General features: G+C 37.7%; 1 protein-coding gene and 1 pseudogene across 1 annotated transcript; one reads left to right on the forward strand and one right to left on the reverse strand.

The window, feature by feature from the left end:
• Nucleotides 1–6,886: 6,886 nt before the first annotated feature.
• Nucleotides 6,887–6,984, reverse strand: LOC145577148 (small nucleolar RNA R71; annotated as a pseudogene).
• Nucleotides 6,985–8,563: 1,579 nt separating this feature from the next.
• Nucleotides 8,564–9,094, forward strand: LOC145575502 (uncharacterized). The gene has a single exon (XM_081633365.1). It carries the CDS (start codon nt 8,564–8,566, stop codon nt 9,092–9,094), a length of 531 nt encoding a protein of 176 aa, XP_081489491.1.
• Nucleotides 9,095–16,968: the final 7,874 nt, after the last annotated feature.

A 16,968-nucleotide genomic window follows, 5' to 3' on the forward strand; every position in this document is an offset into this window, starting at 1 on the left:
TTTGGACTAATGACTTCTCCTAGATATTAATGCTTCCAAGACTAATTCATGCAAGTTGCGATATATTTGTGTTAATTAGATTGGTTTAGAGTCAATTTCGGCTTAAGTTGTGGCTTACCCACTCTTTTACCTTTTGCATGGTATCAAACCAAAGGGAAGCATACCTTGTGATCTTGAGGATAGCATAATTGAAATGTTTTTGATTGTCCGGATTTTTGTGTGCAAAGATACGCTTCATTATCCTCTCCCAATCCAAGTATAAGTCCGGATCACCATTACCATCGAAGCTAGGCAAATCAACAAGCTTTATCTATTCACGATTATGTAGTTCTTTCTGGAGTATTTCAGTAACTTCTTTCGACTTATCCAACAGAGTATTAATTTTCTTGAGCTCATCTAACATTGCCATGAATTCACCTTGATTCAACATGTTTAAGTGAATGGTTAAACTCACAAAACCGGTCTAGAAATTGATCGAAAGTGCGAGGACAAAAACCCAAACAAAAAACCTCTAAAACGTCTGAAATTTTGTATTATTATTATAGCCCTATATGTCTAAAATACTCTACAAAAAAATCAGCCAAATATTCCCAGTCAAATGATCACAAATTTTTTTTAATCAACAATGCCAGAATAGTTCGATTTTTTACCAGTTTCCAAAAATAAACCTAGTTTAATAGTTATCCATGTCCAAAAATTCTGAAAATTTGAAGGGTAAAACTAGAAAACAACTTTTCTAATTTGAAAAAAGAATCACCCAAGAATCTTTTGTAACGAAGGAGAACGAAGCCAAACAATATCACTTACAAAACTGTCTTTTTCAGGCTCGATTTCTGCCAAGCTTTTACACGAGTCTGCACGCACCTTTTCCCTCGTCAAACAACAGTAGTAGCAGCCACACCAATTTATACCTATCTTTTTTAACGTAATAAATTGTAGTTAGTAATGAATTTGAAGTACACTGTAAATAAAATTATTACAAACAATAGTATTGAATCTTGATAGTCTTTTTTTAAACCAAAAAAAAATTAAAGAATACTGATGACTATCATAACATATACTTGTACATATTTTTCAAAGTCAAATTATTATTATTATTATTATTATTATTATTATTATTATTATTATATCTCAAAAATATACAAAGTTATACAATCTATAGAAAATTAGTGGGAAGTCGAGATACAATCTGGGCCTCCACTCAGATAAATGGATAAATTCATACAAGTTACAAGAAATTAGTGGGAAGCCGAGATACAATATGGGCTCTCATTCCTCTAGCTAGAGCAAAGTCTATCCTAGTGAAAATATGAGTAGCAGCACGCGCTCTAATGTCCCGAGTCGTCGAAAACTTCTGAATCCGCTTCAGCAACGCAGCAACGTCCTTCTCTAATTTCCTAAGTGAAGAAAAGGAGAAGGGAAGGAAACCATATCCAATTGCCCGACAAGTAGATTCATACTTGACATTATGTTTATTATTATTATTATTATTATTATTATTATTATTATTATTATTATTATTATTTTTGATGAGAGAATATAACTTCTTAAATTCGTTCTCATTACTATCGTTTGAGTATCGCCTTTATATGTTATACTACACCATAAAATATGTGTGCTAATAAATATCTTATAACTCGTCATTGACTTTATGATCAACTACTACAAACTATTCCACAAACTAGAACCTTTTTTTTTTTAAAAAAAAAAACCCCACAAACTAGAATCTTAATAGTCATAAAACAATTACAAGTATTATCATGCCCATAAATTTGTCCATCAGAATTTAGCCAATTGATTGTTGCCATATTGCCTTGTACTATATATAATCATCACGTAAGAAGACAAATCAGTGACTAGGAATGGCAACGGATCGGATTCGGGTCGGATGGAGCTCCACCCGCATCCACCCGAATTAACCATCCGCTCCACCCGATCCACCCGTCACCCGCAAAACCCATCACCCGTATCCGATCCATCCGTCATCCGCGGATGAAACGGGTGGATCGGATGCTTAGCGGATGATAATTATAATCCTACTCTAACTATAAAATCTAATATGTTATTATAAAAAAAACACTTTTAGCCAATTTTAAACTTAAAAAGTAAACCATTAATTAAATTTTTATTCCAAATTATAGCAATAATAATAATAAAATAATAATCATGAACTTACTTTTTTTTTTGAACGGAATCATGAACTTATTTCTGTACTACATAATTGGGAATTGAGGGAGGTTTTATATTTTGTAAAATAAAATTAAAGAATTTTTAGAAATATTTATTTTTTTAGAAATATACAGTACATACATAGTGTAGTATATATGAAAATTGGAAAAAAAAAAATTATTTAAATACGGATGGGCTGCGGATCGGGTGATAAACGGATGACGGATCGGGTGACGGATGAAACGGAGCCCCACCCGAATCCGACCCGATCCGTCACCCGCTTCATCCGTCACCCGCCCTTCATCCATTTAATGCGGATTTTCGTCCATTTATTTATATCGGGTGGATCGGGTTTGCGGATATCCATTTAGAATTGCCATCCCTATCAGTGACGGATTATGAGCCAAATAGTTAGGGGAGAGGTCAATGTATGATATGATCCTCTACCTTTTGTTCAATAAATAACAATAACAATTGTAAGAAGACAAATTAGTGGCAGATCTTGGGCCAAAAAGTTAGGGAAGAGGTCAATTTATGATATGATCCTCTAACCTTTTGCTCAAAAAGTAACAATAATAACCACTATGCCAAAACTTTATATACGCAATCATTAAACATCATATTACTTATAATTAATAACTCATAAATACTTAGGGGGGGCAAGCCCTTGCTCGCCTAAACAATGATCCGCTAGTGGAGACAACGTTCACAAGCTGGCTGTTTAGGGTAAAAAATACCCCAAGTACGTGGTCCAATCCCGTGATGACACGTGGCCCAATAAAAGGGTGACACGTGTCACCGTAGGAAGATGACACGTACTATGAATAAGAGAGCACTTGAAATCAAATTTGTCATAAAGGCCTCCTTACATCAGGAGGCCCAAAAGCAACTAGAATGCCGCAAAACGGCGCCCCCAGAGGACACATGTCCGTCGCTAATTGCGCAGCCAATCAATGGCCCTAAATTCTAGGTCACTTACCCTAAAGGGCAAAAATCCCCACCCCTATAAATACCCCAATCATTGCTGATGGGAGGGGTGGATTGTGACATAACATTTAATAGAGCACAAAAAGCTCCAACTTCTCTCTACTTTCTCTCTCTACATTTAGGGCCTGTTCTCATACATTTATGTTCAATTTAGTTCAGTTCAGTTCAGCTCCTAATTTCCTTCTCTCCTAATTTCCTTCTCTTATAAAATATTCATTTCAGTTTAGTTCAATTCAATTCAGCTGATTTCAGTCTATTAGAACAGGCCCTTATTCCGTTTCCAGTCACTAACTTGATCGTCAGAGGCAAATCTCCGATAACCGGAGATTCGTGTTTTGCAAGTGTCCGCATCCCATTTCCATATCAGAGTGTGACCAGTATCCCAAGGGATTCCAAAAAACCCCAAACATTGGCCATCCCAACCTTTTTGAAGGCCTTGTGCAATACGAAGGATAAAATTTGGTCTTCTATATAAGTTACTCCTTATCATTTAAATGAAATTCAAATTATAATTCATCGTTGTTCCTCTGTGAAAATAAGTGTTTTTATACGCTCAACTTATTTTACTTAATAAAACTATTCTTAAAAAACAAATATGAGAAATTTTACATAGTGGCCTCTATGAATAAAAAAATTCTATGTGGAAGGCACTATGGTTTTGAAAATTTAAGCATAATGTCCTTTTTTGATTTTACGGCTAACTTAATTTTATAAATAAAATGGTTAACATTAGGTTTTTTAATTATAAAATTAAATCATTTTTAAAAACGATAAAATAAAGGAAATTTTAGAATATAACACCACAAAAAAACACAAATTTTGATTATAACATCACAAAACAAAACAAAAACTTTTATAATAACACCACCAAAAAACCAAAAAAATTGATTTCATTACCACTTAACAGATTTCATATCTCTTAGTGGGGCCCATAACAGACACGTGTCACTAACCTTTTGGTTTAACTAAAAAATTAATATAATATAAATAAATAAAATTTTAAAAAAAGAAAAAACCCTAAACAACTAAACCTAGCCCAACCCCACCACCGACACAACCTGTCCACCACCGCCTAACCCAAGCGCCGGCACCCCTGCCTCACAAAAACCATTGCTTGCCTCACACCTCCAACAACATCAACCATGAATTCGCACCGAGCAACCCCCGTAACCACTTCCGCTACTGCACACAATGAATTCCCACCCCTTCGAATCACTTCCAACACCCCTCCGGCCACCGAAAACCCCCTTGCGACACACCCCGGCCACGAGAACGATCCTCCTTTCCCTACTCAAAACCGATAGCCACCACCATTTTTCTTCCATTCCAAAAACTAAAATAGCTATTAATAGTCGAGATTGGCCAATTAAGGGTCTAATTTGACCACTCAGGCCCTAAGCAGATCAATCTCAACAATTAGTGGGCATTTAAGTGGTGGCTAAGTGATGAGTGTCATTTATGGCACTCATTTGGCTTCTTTTAGGATGATTTTTCATGGTTTTGTATCTCTTTTTACATTATTTTCTCTAGTTTTACTTACATTTTCTTTACTTTGCTATTTCCTTAGAAGTTTTCTTATTCTCTTGCTTTTCTAGTATATTTTGCATTTCCTTCTTTACTTGTTTGATTTTCTTTGTTTATAGGAAGTTGGCGATGTTCGAGAATCTCAAGTGTATTCTCATTTGAGTTTACAAGTCAAGAGAGAGGTCCCGTTTCTCCATTTGAAGCCTAAGAGCAAAGGAGTTCAAGAGCTTGGTCATTTAAGTTGCACTTTCATGACGTGTGGGCATGAAGGAGTGGTGTCAAACCCACCAAGAAGTGCTCAACTTACTTCCTATTGCATCATGGCTCATCCGGAGCTCACGAGGACAAGCTCGGCCTCACCCAAGGGATCTCCCCTGCTCCAGCTGCGCGGGCGCGCACGAGAGAGGAGCGACCGCACCAGGCCTATGCGCGGCCGCGCCTCTTCTTTCTCCTTACTCCGTACCCTTTTGTAGCGGCCTCGCACATACTTGTGAGGGGCCGTGCTCTTTGAGGTTATTCTTGGAACGTCTAACTAACTTCCTTATAGTTAGTTTTGCTATAAATAGAATTAGCTAGATTTTTAGAGAGAAGTTTTGGAGAGACGTTTTTGGGAGGAAGAAAGAATTAGAATTAGATTTTGATTAGATTTTAAGAGAGAGAAACTCTTGATTTTGTTGTATTGTTCTTAGATTCAAGAGAAAGAAGCTTGATAATTGATGATTGTCCTATTGAGATCTTCATACCTCTTTGATATTGATCAAAGTTTTGTAAGAATTCTTTACTTTTCAATTCAATTTGATGTTTGATTTTGTTATATTGTTGAATTTCTATTGTTTAGCTTGAATTTGATTGTTGAAGTTGGATTACAATGTTGATGATTATATTGATGATTTCTTTTGTATTGCATTTCAATTTCACCATGATTAGTGAGTAGTTGATTTGCTAGGGAATATGGTGAAGCATGTTTTGGTGATAATCTAATGCTAATTTGGGGCTTTTGATTGAATTGTTGATGTGATTAAATTGGTTAATGAAACTTGTGCATGTGCTTGGTTTGAAAAGGAGTAGCTAACCTTAACGAATCATGCTAGATTGCATAATAGCCTTCAATGACACGAACAATTGATTTGAGTGCTATTATTATCGTTTGCTCTCGATTTGTGATTTTCCTATTGAAGTCATTTGTAGAGAAATCTAGCTTGGCCATAGAAATAGCCTTTTGAGTGATTATGATTGCTTGTTCTATTTTCCCTCGCATCGCTTTGTTGCTTGAATCCTCCCGAATTAGCAAGATTGTTAGCAAGCATGTGGATCCTAAGTTCCCTAGTGTTTATTGAATTCTATTTGATTTAGCTTAATTGATTTGATTCCCATTAGTATAACCAACCCACTCCCTAGCTTTCATAATAGCTTAGCATCGACCTTAGCACTCCCTCCTTCCCTTAGGATTCAACCTAGACTTACCCTATACCTCGGGTTGGTTTAGTTTTATAAATATTGTTTTGGCCGGGAAATCTAGACCCCAACGACCTAGGTTTACCCCGCGTCAAAAATTGCGCTGTTGCCGAGGAGGGCATGGTGATTTCTATTGTTGTTTGAGTCTATTCCATTTATTTAAAAAATACAAAAAGATTTCTCTTCCTTTTAGGCTTCATTTGTAGCCGTGCTATTGATATTTGCTTTGATTTTTTGTATGCATAGGGCAAGAGGACGAACTCTAGTGCCATTTGATCCGGAAATTGAGAGAACCATAACAAGGATAAGGGTTGCCAATCGTTCTTCAAGTCTAAGCTCTCCAAGAGAGGAAATTCATCGAGAAAGAGAAGAAGAAGTTCGAGAAAGCATGGGAGCTAATCCAAGAGTAGCATTTAAGGAGTTGGGAACTCCCGGAGCATATAGATTTGAAAGTGGGATTGCTCCACCAATGACACCGACAAATGATTTCGAGATAAGGCCGGAAATGATCACTTTGATTGAGAGCCCTCTCAACCACCTTAAAGAATTCGAGAAATATTGCAATAAAATCAAGGTGAACGGGGTTTCTCAAGAATTCATCCGCCTAAAGCTTTTTCCCTTCTCACTTATTGGGCGTGCTTTAGAATGGTTGGACAAGGACGTGAAGCCTAATTCTTTGAGGACTTGGGATGAAGTTACAAAGGAATTCCTATCCTGTGTCTACCCCTAAAAGAAAACGGCCGAGGCGAGAGCCCTCATTCAAAGTTTTAAACAAAAGCCGAGCGAGAGTCTTTATGAGGCGTGGGAAAGGTACAAGGAGTACCAACGAGAATGTCCTCATCATGGGATTCCAACATACCAAATCATTCAAATTTTCTATGGAGGATTGAGTCCTCAAGGCAAATCTTGTTTGGATGCCGGTGCCATGAATAAGACGGAGGAAGAAGTTGTGGATCTAATTGAGGATGTGGTGAGATACAATATGGATTGGCAAGAAGGTGAGAGATAGTCAACGAGCAAGAGTGGTTCAACGGTATATTCAATCGACCATCTCAATGCTATCAACAACTTGTCCTCACAAATTTTAAATTTGAGAAAGGAGATGACCTCAATAAAAGCAAAACTTGAGAATGCTTCTTCACAAGCACCTATTCTTCCCTCCCACAATAAGGGGAGAGGGATATCTTTTCACTTCACTCCTCTTTCAATTTCAAATAATATGCCAAGTGGATGTGTGTTTTGCGATGTTTGTGGGTCTTATGACCACGATTATTTTAGTTGTCCTCATTCATTTGAGAGTTGTGATGAAGGAGAGAGCAATGATTGTGAGCAAGTGAACTTTGTTTCCAATAACAACAATGGATCAAGGTTTGATGGTCCAAGGCAATTTGGGAATAGAAATGCTCACCAACAAGGGAATTTTGACAATTATAACAATGGTGGCTATAGAAACCAAGGAGACCAAAATTTCCGAGGGAACTATAACAATCAAGGTTATAATAATCAAAATCAAGGTCAATACCAAAACAAGGGTAATTGGAATAATCAAAATTGAGGGAATTTTCAAAATAACAACCAAAGGGGACCCCCACCCGAATTTGCTCCAAAAACCCAAGGAAATGGTGAGAATTTCTATGCTCAACCTTCAAATTCCAAGACTACCTTGGAAGAGATCATCGAGAACCAAACAAGGATTTTAAACACTTACATGTCGGTGAGTGAAAAAAAGTTTAATGAGATGATGACACACAATAAGATGCTTGAAACACAAATCGCTCAATTGGCTAACACCTTGAAAGAGAGTGTGAATACTAGCCCTTCTTCTTTACCCTCACCAGGAGTTGAACCTAAGAAACCCGTGTATTCCATCACCACTAGGAGTGGGAAAGTGCTTTATGAGAGAGTTTCTAGGGAGAGTGAGGAAGATGAGAGGATGAGTGATTCATGTGAGGAAAAAGAGAATAATATATGAAGAAGTGTGAGCAAGGAGGAAGTTAAAGAGAAAAAGAAGAGTGATGAGTCTAGCAAGGTGAGTGAGAATTTTAATGAGAAGAACATTGAGAAAGAGAGGAAACAAGATGAGGATTTCAAACCGAGACTTCCATATCCCCAAAAGTTCAATACTTACAAGTTGGATGAATAATTTGGGAGATTTATCGAGATGCTAAGGAAAATCCATCTTTCTTTTCCTTTCACCGATGTTTTGGGGCAAATGCCTAACTATTCTAAGTTTCTTAAGGAAATCTTGAATGGTAAGAGAGATTGCAATGTGGTTGAACCGGTGAGTTTGGGGGAGTGTTTGAGTGCTTTTATCCATAAAGACTTACCCCCAAAGATGAAAGATCCCTGAAATTTCTCCATTCCTTGCAATATTAATGGGAAATTGTTTCAAAATGCCCTTTTTGATCTTGGTGCTAGTGTTAGCATTATGCCTTACTCCATTTTCAAGAAACTTAAGTTAGGTGAGCTTCTTGCAACCAACATGACCCTTCAGTTGGCCGACCGTTCTATTAAGTTCCCAAAGGGTAGAATCGAGGATGTGCCCTTCAAAATAGGAGAGTTCACTATTCCCCTCGATTTCATTGTGCTTGAGATTGAGGAAGATGACAACATTCCTATCATTTTAGGGAGGTCATTCTTAGCAACTTCGGGTGCTTTAATAGATGTGAAAGGTTGCATGATTACTTTGTGTGTTGGTGATAGTAAGGCGAGTTTTAAGCTCAAGTCAATGCATGAGTCTCTATCTTATTTGCAAGGAATTATGTGCATAAACTCATTGTCTTCGAATGCTAATGATTCTATGTTTGTGTCTTCTACTAATGATATGCTTGTAGCTTGTGATGATGTTCCTAAAAGTGTTGAAAGCAAGGTTGTTAGTGAAGAAGACAAGGATTCATCGAAGCTTGAAGATGAGTTTGAGATGCCCTGTTGGTTTGATCTTTCTTTGAAGGAAGATTAAAATAGTTTTTCAAGTGGTGAGAATGCGGATCTCAAAGATCCAAGGAAGAAGATATTTCCAAGAAATACAAGAGGAAGTTGAAGTCTGAAGAGTTTGATTCGGTTTCCATGATTCAAGATGACATGGTTCATGAAATGATTTCGAACAAGCTTTGCAATGGTTTTACCCTTTCCACCACTTTTGATAAGGTGGTGCTTTTTGACCCTCCGTGATTTGGAGGAAGGGTCGAGCTTAGGACATTAAGCAAGCGCTTCCCAGGAGGCAACCCAGTTTTCTAACTTTTTCTTTTTATTCTATTTTTCTAAATTTCTTTCTTTCACTTGTTTTGTTGTTTGGATTAATAGGTTGAATTCATCGGAGTTAGATTACCCTGAGCGAGCTTGAGCATAGTGGGAAATTGTTTCGTGGTGGTTGGTGAGAATATGCTCGATATTGTTATATTTCGAGAGGAATGGGTAAGGTAATGTAGGAGGTAAGTTAGGATAAGATGTGCTATAATTTGAAGTAAGTATGAACTTGGTGGGTTCATTATGGTGCTCTCATTAATTTGGAATGTTGAACCCATTAAAAAATGAATTTAGTTACTGGTCGTTTTAGTGGGTTCAATAATCCCGGAATGATAAAGATCGTTGAGCTCATACATGAACGCACTAAGAGAAGAGATTGAGCGAAGAAGTGCAGCAGCTGGCGCAGGCGCACTGACCTGCCGCGCGGCCGCGCGGTCAAGCAGCCGAGGATATTTCTTTTCTTTCTTCTTTCTTCCCCTCATTTCCCCTCATCCTCACCCTCGAGCGCACTCCTCCTTCTCACTCCAAGCAGCATCCACGAACCCTAACCCCCTTTATCAATCAAAATTCCTTCTCCAATCATCAAAACAATCAACCAAATCAACTAATTCTTTCTCCAAGTTTATCATACTCGTCAAAAATCACACTACTTTCCCTATTTTTCAATCTCCAATCTCCTTTATTGAAGACTAATTTGGGGTTTTTCTAATTGGTGGGAATTGGTAGCTTTTTCTTGATTAATCTTGCTTCAAGTGTGGTATAATCTCTTTCTTTGACTTTATTTTACATAATTGTATCATTTTGTTGCAAGATTTTGATTGTTTATGATTGTGAATAGTAGTAGTATGTAATTTGATGAACTTGGTGATTGATTGTGTAATTTGGGTTGGTTATTTGTGTTATTGATGATTTATTTTGCTTGACATTGTGTTGTTCATTGTTTTTGTAGCTAAATTGTGCCAAATTGTTGTGAATTATGGAAGGTGATTTTTGGTAGTGTTGATTATGAAGTGAAATTGGTTGGTTGTGCCAAGTGGTTCTTGTGTAGTGTTGTTGGTCGAAGTGTTTTGTGAAGTTGTTTTGTGATTATGGTTGTGATAAATTGGTGAAGCGATCATGTCAAGAATTGTGAAAGCTATCGCTTCCGAAACCAAAAAGAGAAAAACAAATGAGCCATCACCTTCAAACACTTCTTCTCCTCAAACACAAAGCCTTGAGCCCCTTCCTCTCCCTAAACCTCATTTCTCTAATCAAGTGGCCAAACCTCTATATTCAACTTTAAAAAAGAGAACCTACAAGCCCTCACGGCATTATCATCAACATAGCATGATTAAACTGGGGATCGATGAGGATTTGTGGTCTCTCTTTGATAATCTTGGATTGAGTACCTTTGTCACTCGGAGTTATAGAACCTATCTTGAGCCTACTTGGGAGTTTTTGGCTTCTTTGAGTACTACTCCGGTGGGTGACAAAGATTGTGAGATTTCCTTCCATCTTTTCAATAAAGTTCATACCATGTCTTTGGCCGAGTTCAATGTGGCCATGGATTTCAACCCTCATGCGGATTTATTCTTTTCGGACCGAGAGCATGAGCATTTGGAGGGTTTCTCTCAAAATGCCTTCTGGAAAGCTATCTCGGGTTTGGATCGGTTTAGCGCTCATTTCTCTCTTACAAACGATATATATCAACCTTTTTTGAGAGTGCTCCATAGACTATTTGGGTACTTGGTGTTCCCTAAGCAAGACTTGGGAAAGATGTCGCTCCTAGAGTTGCGGGCTTTGTGGATAGCAACTCGGGAAGAGTATCGAGGTCGGTTGAACTTGGGGCCTATATTTTTGAGGAGTTGCATGGACATGATGGGCAACCGGTCGGGTGATATACCTTGTAATAGTATGGTCACAAGGTTAGCTACAAAGCTTGGGTTGAGAGGTACCTTCTTTCATGCACGCCGGTGGGGGATCTTGACACCTTATATCTCGACACCGCTCAACTTAAGCAAGTGCAATTCTTGGCTCGTAATGATGATGATGAGGTGTTCAATTGGCTTCGTAGGAACTCTCATTGGTGTTATCTTCCGAACCCCTCTCTTACCTCTATTCACCGGGTAACCCCAAATGTTTGGTTTGCGCTCTCTAGTAACTGCATCCCCAGGGAGGATGAAGACATGAAAGATGTTTTGAATGAATAGCGGCAAATTCATGAAAATCAACAACAACTACAACAACAACAAAATCAGCATCAATAACAACAACAACCAAGACAACAACAACAACAACAACAACAACATCAAGAACATCAAGACTACGAGTTTGCTAATCCCGATATGTATGCCCTTAGTAGGCAAATGAAGGGGATGCAAATTCATTTGGAAGGCATGTATGATCAAGATTTTGCGGCAATTTATAATCAAATGAGATGCATTTCGGAGATGCAACAAGGTATGTTTCTCCAACAACAACAAATGTATGATGCTAGTGTTAACCGTGGGGAAGTCTCCCCCGCGGTTAACTATCCTTACTTTCCACCCCAACTTGGTCCTATTCCATCAAGTGGGTATCCTTATTGGCAAGGACCCCCGGGTTCCAACACTGAGACTCGCTCATTCCCCGATGAGCACGGTAACTACGATTACCGTGTTCCCGGTGGGAGCGATTATAGGGGTGATCCTAACTACCTCTATGTGCACTCCGATCATCCGCTACCGTTCGCCTTACCCAAGCAATATTCTCCCCTTGCCCCTTGGCAACAAGAAAACTTCAAGGGGCACTATGATTGGCTACCCGGTTAATCGGGGGATGGGATCCTTATAGTCCCCTATCCGAGTTCTCCTATGATGAGGATGACAATGATAATGTCGGGTCGAGTGGTAGCTAGTTCCCCTACATTGTGTATTTTTCCTCCATCCCTTACTTTATGTGTTGTTTGCTTTACATTGATGGGATGTTGAGATGTATTCATGTTTAGCTTGGGGGAACTTTATCTTTTTAGGGGTTTATCTCGGTGGCCAATATTATTGTTGAGAATTGCCTTGTCTCTTTCTTGCCTCGATGATTGGTAGTTGCATGCCTTAGCCTCTTCTTGATGGTGTTTGTTTGTTGTATGAGCTATTCATCTCTATTCTTTCCCTCTTGATGATGTTGTTGTGTTGATTCCTTTGATAATGATGCATGTTGTTTTCTCTCGCAAATCCAAAGCCCTAATATCCAAATCCCTTGAATCCAAATCCCTCCAGATCTTGTAGTTTAGATGATTAGTTGCTAGTTTAGTGTATAGTTTCTTTAGATTTCTTTGCTTATTCTTACTTTCTTGTTGGTAGTTTCATTTGCTTTTGGCTTTGTAGTTTCTTTTTGTTTAGTTTGCTTTCCTTTACTATGTTTTGAAGTTACTAACCGTTTTCTTTGTTTATAGCTATATTTTCTATTTTTCTTCTCACTTGGCTTTGATGATGATGCTATTGATTCTTGGAGCTTAATGAAGGTGGTTGATTTTTTACCTTATTTTTATTAGCATTGCTTGGAAGCCCAGTGAGATCCTTCCTACTTTTATTTCTTTTATTTCTTTTCTTGGATGCATAGATTAGGATTAGTTTAGGAGAAGTTGAATGGTTTGAGAATGTAATGTTTGTAACACCTTAGAGTGTTTGGGGTCATTGACGTTGTTGTCGAATGACCATTTGCATCTTTGTTCCTTTCTTTATTTTCCTACTTTTCCTTTATCTTTGTTTTCCTATTTTTCTTTTATTTTCTTTACTTTTTCCTTATTTTTCTTTCTTTTTGATTTAGGTTTGAATAATTTTTTGAAGCTTTATTTTTCTTTTTGTTCTTTTTCTTGTGAATTGGACTATATACCAACGGACTTTTGCTTTTGAATGATCATATTCCTAATTGGTAGTGGTATGAATGTTTTGACAATATGCTTGGTTGATTCTAGGATAGAGTATGCTAAAGTAGCATGTCTAAGAACTAGGGGGATCATGAAACTCGATTCTACTTGATTCGTGGCATGCTTGGTAGTTGCTTCCTATGGTTGATTTGACACATTTAGTGAGTTTTTCCTACATCCATGTGAGGTTTATAATTTTTCAAGCCTTATTCACTTACTTGCATGAGCAGCATAGATCCTTGAATATTGCAAACCTAATCTTGAATCTTGACTCATAACTCAAACACGAGACCGAACCATCTAGGGAGGCAAAGGCATCTTTTCAGGGTGGTAATTTTTCTTTTCTAGGATAATCTTCTTTATTTTTAGTCCTTTGGGTTCACATTTTCCTACTTGCTAATCATTTGAGCCTTTTCCCTTCTTTTCAAGCCACATCTTTAGAACTTTGAGCCTTTTGTTTCTTTTTGTTCCATTTTTTGTTTTTGTGAAGCAATTGATCATGATTTTGGAGATTATGGTAAACGAGTTTGGATATTTGTTTTATTTGTAAGCAAGCTTGGGTTGTGTATATCTTGTGAATAATGGGAAATGAATAAATGAAAAAGCCTTCCAAAGTTACAAAAGGCAAGGACATTCAAATGCAAAGTTGTAACAACCATCCATAGTTAAAAGAGCGAGGACAATGAATAATGTGAAATATGAATAAAATTGAAATATGAGAAAATAAAAGAAAATTAATATAGCTTTGGCAAAATTTGAATCATTTGAGAAAATTCAAAAATATTTTGATATAATTGTTTTTCTCCTTTTCAAGCATTGAGGACAATGCTTCCTTTAAGCTTGGGGGAGAAGCGTTTACGCTTTTTGTATATATGGTTGTGGTTATAGCTTTGAATAAGCTTGGGGGTGTTATTTTGTTTTTGTTTGGTGATTACTTGGTTATGAGGAAAAGGTTTGATCACCCTTTTGCTTCACTAATTAGGAATACCATCAAATTCTAAATTTTAAGCCTACCCTCACCCTTTTGTCCTTACGTTACAACCATTGGAAAAGACCTTTCGACCTAAAGGTTGAGTCACATATCGAGGGAGGGCATTATGAGTTAAAGCCTAAGGAGAGGGGATGCAAAGTCAAGATGTCGGGGTAGCCTAAAATATGTTTTTTTCCGGCTCCTTCGAGGAGCTATTGAGATGCTCATTAGAGGGAGATTTGAGACTATAGGGAGAACGCGGTAAAGATCGAATGGGATGAAGGTGGATTGTGATAACTAGTTCTCTACACTTAGCATATTCCATGTTACAATCAACCTCGGATATCTTGAAACGTGCATACCCCAATTTGCTTAAGAAAGTTGTTTATTCATTTGAAGTGTAGTCATTTTGTAAAGTCCAATTCGTAAAGGTTTTGATTTTACTTTTCTTTTGATTTATTTTACTTTTGAGATTTGCCTCATTTTTGTTGTTTATAGTTTGGGTAAACCTTTTAGGAAACCCTTACGAGACCATTACTCGTCCTTTAGAGCGATCTAGGGGTTTAAAGGGCTTGTTGTATCTAAAAACAACCGTGTTTCCTACGAAAGTGAGTCTTAGTGTATATTTTCATCTCATGTCTTTCTTTTTCATTTTTGAATAAGTCTTTCATCCTTTTTCTTGCTTGCTTGGTTTTTGCTCGAGGACGAGCAAAAGTTTAGCTTGGGGGAGTTTGATGAGTGTCATTTATGGCACTCATTTGGCTTTTTTAGGATGATTTTGCATGGTTTTGTATCTCTTTTTACTCTATTTTCTCTAGTTTTACTTACATTTTCTTTACTTTGCTATTTCCTTAGGAGTTTTCTTATTCTCTTGCTTTTCTAGTATATTTTGCATTTCCTTCTTTACTTGTTTGATTTTCTTTGTTTATAGGAAGTTGGCGATGTTCGAGAATCTCAAGTGTATTCTCATTTGATTTTTCAAGTCAAGAGAGAGGTCCCATTTCTCCATTTGAAGCCCAAGAGCAAAGGAAATCAAGAGCTTGGTCATTTAAGTTGTGCTTTCATGACGTGTGGGCATGAAGGAGTGGTGTCGAACCCACCAAGAAGTGCTCAACTTACTGCTTATTGCATCATGGCTCATCCGGAGCTCACGAGGACAAGCTCGGCCTCACCCAATGGATCTCCCCTGCTCCAGCTGCGCGGGCACACACGAGAGAGGAGCGGCCGTGCTAGGCCTATGCGCGGCCGCGCGCAACCCTGGAGCGGCCGCGCCTCTTCTTTCTCCTTGCTTCGTACACTTTTTGTAGCGTACGCGCATACTTGTGAGGGGCCGCGCTCTTTGAGGTTATTCTTGGAACGTCTAACTAACTTCCTTATAGTTAGTTTTGCTATTAATAGAATTGGCTAGATTTTTAGAGAGAAGTTTTGGAGAGAAATTTTTGGGAGGAAGAAAGAATTAGAATTAGATTTTGATTAGATTTTTAGAGAGAGAAACTCTTGATTTTGTGGTATTGTTCTTAGATTCTAGAGAAAGAAACTTGATAATTGATGATTGTGCTATTGAGATCTTCATACCTCTTTGATATTGATCAAAGTTTTGTAAGAATTCTTTACTTTTCAATGCAATTTGATGTTTGATTTTTTTATATTGCTGAATTTCTATTGTTTAGCTTGAATTTGATGGTTGAAGTTCGATTACAATGTTGATGTTAGATTTTTGATTTCTTTTGTATTGCATTTCAATTTCACCATGATTAGTGAGTATTTGATTTGCTAGGGAATGTGGTGAAGCATGTTTTGGTGATAATCTAATGCTTATTTGGGGATTTTGATTAAATTGTTGATGTCATTAAATTGGTTAATGAAACTTGTGCATGTGCTTGGTTTGAAAAGGAGTAGCAAACCTTTAGGAATCATGCTAGATTGCATAATAGCCTTCAATGACACGAACAATTGATTTGAGTGCTATTACTGTCGTTTGATCTCGTTTTGTGATTTTCTTATTGAAGTCATTTGTAGAGAAATCTAGCTTGGCCATAGGAAATAACCTTTTGAGTGATTATGATTGCTTGTTCTATTTTCCCTTGCATCGCTTTATTGATTGAATCCTCCCGAATCAGCAAGATTGTTAGCAAGCATGTGGATCCTAAGTTCCCTAGTGTTTGATATTGAATTATATTTAATTTAGCTTAATTGATTTGATTCCCATTAGTATAACCAACCCACTCCCTAGCTTTCGGAATACCTTAGCATCAACCTTAGCACTCCCTCCTTCCCTTGGAATTCGACCTGGACTTAACCTATACCTCGGGTTGGTTTAGTTTTATAAATATTGCTTTGGCCGAGAAATCTAGACCTCAACGACCTAGGTTTACCCCGCGTCACTAAGGTTTATGGAGTTGCGGGCTGAGGTCAATTGTTGCGTCTGGTGGTCGATAGGGTTTTTCAGGGATGGTGAAGGAGGGTGGGGGTGACAGCGTGAATGCTGGTGTGTCTTGGCGACAGTGGAGGGTAGTGCCGGCGGTAGGATGTAGGGGCTGTCAGTGGTGGGCTTGGTGGTTGGGCTAAGGGTTTAGTTTTTTTTAAAATTTTTTATACCAATTTATAAATGACACGTGTACTTGGTGGGGTCCATAAACGGTTTTTTGGACGGCATCCAGGTGGTGGTGAAATTAAATTTTGTGTTGTTTTTGTGGTGTTATAATCAAAGTCCTTTTTTGTGGTTTTATAATCA

This window comes from Chenopodium album, chromosome 13 (genome assembly GCF_948465745.1).
Source record: "Chenopodium album chromosome 13, dcCheAlbu1.1, whole genome shotgun sequence".
Lineage (NCBI taxonomy): Eukaryota > Viridiplantae > Streptophyta > Magnoliopsida > Caryophyllales > Amaranthaceae > Chenopodium > Chenopodium album.